General features: G+C 56.0%; 1 protein-coding gene across 3 annotated transcripts in view; it reads left to right on the forward strand.

Annotated features, from left to right (window-relative positions):
* Window positions 1-3,373, forward strand: part of NUMBL (numb homolog (Drosophila)-like) — a 37,450-nt gene that overhangs the window by 29,500 nt on the left and 4,577 nt on the right. For all 3 annotated transcript variants that reach the window (XM_005868790.2, XM_005868793.2, XM_005868792.2), the window contains one exon: window positions 1,062-1,364. In XM_005868790.2, coding sequence (XP_005868852.1) covers window positions 1,062-1,364 — 303 coding nt within the window. The remainder of the gene's footprint in view (window positions 1-1,061; window positions 1,365-3,373) is intronic.

Below are 3,373 nucleotides of genomic sequence, written 5' to 3' on the forward strand. Positions count from 1 at the left end.
GGGGGCGGGCGGGAAGGGGAGGGACACTTCCTAAGGTCTCTAAAGGGGGTTGGGGGTGGGGTAGAGGTGGTTCCTGGTTCCAACCTGTCCCAAGCTGTCACCTGGCCAGGCCTGGGTGAGAGCCTCACGGCCTCAACCCGGAAGATGGGAGAAGAAATGCCAGGTGACCTCCCTGCCCACTCTGGGCCTGAGTTTAAGCTCCCTGGCATTCAGGCTACAGCTTGGGTGAGGCCCTGATTGGAGGGTGTGTGTGTGTTGGCAGGGGTGAGGGGACCCTGCCCTGGAAGAGCAGGCCTTGGGTAGTCCCAGAGTGGAGGGAGACCAGGCTGAAGGGCTGGAGAGATCTGGAAAGCTCCCCAGAGGAAGTGTGTCAAGCTGGATCTAGAAGGATGGGTAGCAACTGGAGGAAGGGAGGAGGTAGTTGAGGTGGGAAGAATGGTGGGAGGTACAGAGACGGAGAGAAGAACAGACAGAATGATAGAGGAAGACAGCATGACGTGGAGAGACCAAGCCAGAGGGAGAGACAGGTTAGGGTAATGGGACCACCAACTCCAGAGTCGGCCTGCCTCTTGCTAGCACTGTGGCTTGGGCAAGTCACTTACCATTGCTGGGCCTCAGTTTTCACCTCTGTAAAATGGGGACACTGGTAGTATTGACCTCAAGGGGTGGTTTTGAAGGTTGAATGAGTTAGTTATTACCAGGCACTTGGAACAAGCCTGATTCATTGGTCATGCACCAAGCAAGTGTCCATTACATTAGTCAGAAAAGGAGATAGAAGGGCTCAAAGGGGAAACAGGGAACAGCAGAGGAAAGAGATCGGTGGCAGAAAGCTAGCGAGACACAGAAGGTTAGGCTGGGGTGAGGTTCCTCAGCGGCTTCCTGGGGAAAGCGGTCTTGACTTGGGTGGGGGGAGGGGCATTCACGGCCCTGACCAGCCCGTCTGGAGGGCAGGATACACTGGGTGAGGAAGGCCGCCGCGGGGAAGGGCCAAGGGGGCCAGGTGGGGAGGCCTCCCATGCCAGGGTGAGGTATCTGACCTCCGTCTCCCGTGTCTCCAACAGAGGCGGCAGCTGCCCCCACTGCGGCTCCCGGCCCTGCCCAGCCTGGGCGCGTGTCCCCGACACCGGCCACCACATCCCCTGGTGAGAAGGGTGAGGCAGGCACCCCCGTGGCTGCAGGCACCACCGCAGCCGCCATCCCCCGTCGGCACGCCCCCCTGGAGCAGCTGGTTCGCCAGGGCTCCTTCCGTGGGTTCCCGGCGCTCAGCCAGAAGAACTCGCCTTTCAAACGGCAGCTGAGCCTGAGGCTGAATGAGCTGCCATCCACGCTGCAGCGCCGCACTGACTTCCAGGTGAAGAGCACAGGTGAGCCCGGGATCAATACCACTGTCTGTGCAGAGATAGAGAACGGGGTGGCCACCACGGTTGATTTAGCACTGTCTACCGTGCACACAGATGAGAGGTGGAACACGTTGTGATCCACTAGCAGTGTCTGCCAGGAGCTAGAGGGAGTAGAAATCATGATCCATTAGCAGTGTCTGCTATGGACAAAGGATAAAAGAAAGGTGCCACAAATCATGATCAATTAGCTATGTTTGCTGTGGTTAGGGAAATGCAAGAGGTGGCCTACATGACTGATTAGCAAAGTGCTGTGGACAAGGGGAGGAGGGCAGCTGCACCAATGCCAGGATTTTGCTCAGGAGGAGACTGAGGCACCAGCCTTTGCCAGTAAAGCCATGAGATCTGGCCGCGTGAAGAATTCAGGCTGTGTCACAGAGGATTGTGATGGGTTAGCAATGCCTGCCTGGGGCAGGGAGAATAGAGTGATGGCTTACATCTTGAGCTCCTTCCAATGTCTGCGTGAGCAAGAAAAAGGAGAAGGTGGCACACCACGTGAATAATTAGCAGAGTTTGCTGTGGGCAAGGGAGGAAGGGAGAGCAATAGCAGTGCTATGTTTTCACCCACGGAGAGACGGCCAGAATTTGGCCAGAGGAAACGTGAAGTGGAGGGCACAAGGGAGTGTGGGAATCGCAGGGTCAGGGAGCATGGTGGTGGCTTTGTGATGTCACTTGAGGGCAAAGGACTGGGCTAGGGCAGCACCCACCATCGTTGATTAGCAATGTCTGCCATGGGTGATGCTAGGAGAGAGGCCGTTTAAATGTCCTGTTTTGCTTGGAGGGAAGATGGAGTCACAAGGATCAGTCCTGTCTTCCAGGATTTGGCCTGTAGAGGCCAGAGCCAGGTGAGGGGTGAGGTGAGCAGAGTTCAGTGGGGGGAAAGCATTGTGTTTGATTACTAATGTCTGCGATGGGCCCAGGAAAGGAGAAAGATGGTATATGCCATGATGTAAAGCAGTCTGGCCCAGCGGGTGTGGCTCAGTCGTTGAACATCGACCAGTGAACCAGGAGGTCATGGTTCGAACCTGGTCAGGGCACATGCCCAGGTTATGGGCTCAATCCCCAGTAGGGGGCATGCAGGAGGCAGCTGATCAATGATTCTCTCTCATCATTGATGCTTCTATTGCTCTCCCTCTCCCTTCCCTTCTCTGAAATCAATAAAAATATATTTAAAGAAAAAATAAAGCAACAGCTGCAGTGAGAAAGGGAGAGGAGAGGTGGTGTGGTACCACGTTTTGTGCAAGGGAGAAGGCGGGAGGGCGGCCTTTCCTCCAGCTGCCGGTGAAGTCATGTGGTCTGGCCTGCTCCCCTGCCTCCAGACACCTCACCGGGACACCTACCCTCACGGCTCGGGGACTGGTGTGGGAGGTGTGGACGGGTATCCAGGAGGCTGGGCTACTCCAGAAGGTGACGGCTGGGCGGATGCCAGGGCTCGTTGAGAATGACTGGCATTCACTCCTCCGTGTCCACAGCATCCCTTTTTTGCTGTCCTCTTCCAGCCTGACATTAAGCTCACACGTGCTCCCTGGAGGGGGCAGGCTCCCCAGGCTTTATTTGAAAGCCTCACACTCCTGTAGCCAATTGCTCATTTGCTTAGACGTGACTTGCCACACAGAAATTTCACCGACTCACACAGATGTTCCGGTCAGTCGCACACTTAGTCATGTGCACACCAAAATCACACAGAATTGGAAGTTGCAGGTACCCCCCCATTCATGCACACTTGGAAGTCACACATGCAGATTCATGCATGCTTGCAAACACGTTCATACATCATGCAGGCAGCGTGGCTCACACTTGGGAATCGCAGTCAGGTCACCACACACCGGATTTCAGTCGCACTCAGATGCCACATCCTCTGAAGCTGCATGCTCCTTCGGACTAACACACACACTCCATGTAAATGACCTGGAGGCCATATACCCTCCCCCCTGCCCACCCCCACGCCCCCCCTGCTGACTCCTCCACTCAGCTTC

This window comes from Myotis brandtii, unplaced genomic scaffold, assembly GCF_000412655.1.
Source record: "Myotis brandtii unplaced genomic scaffold, ASM41265v1 scaffold277, whole genome shotgun sequence".
NCBI classification, from domain to species: domain Eukaryota; kingdom Metazoa; phylum Chordata; class Mammalia; order Chiroptera; family Vespertilionidae; genus Myotis; species Myotis brandtii.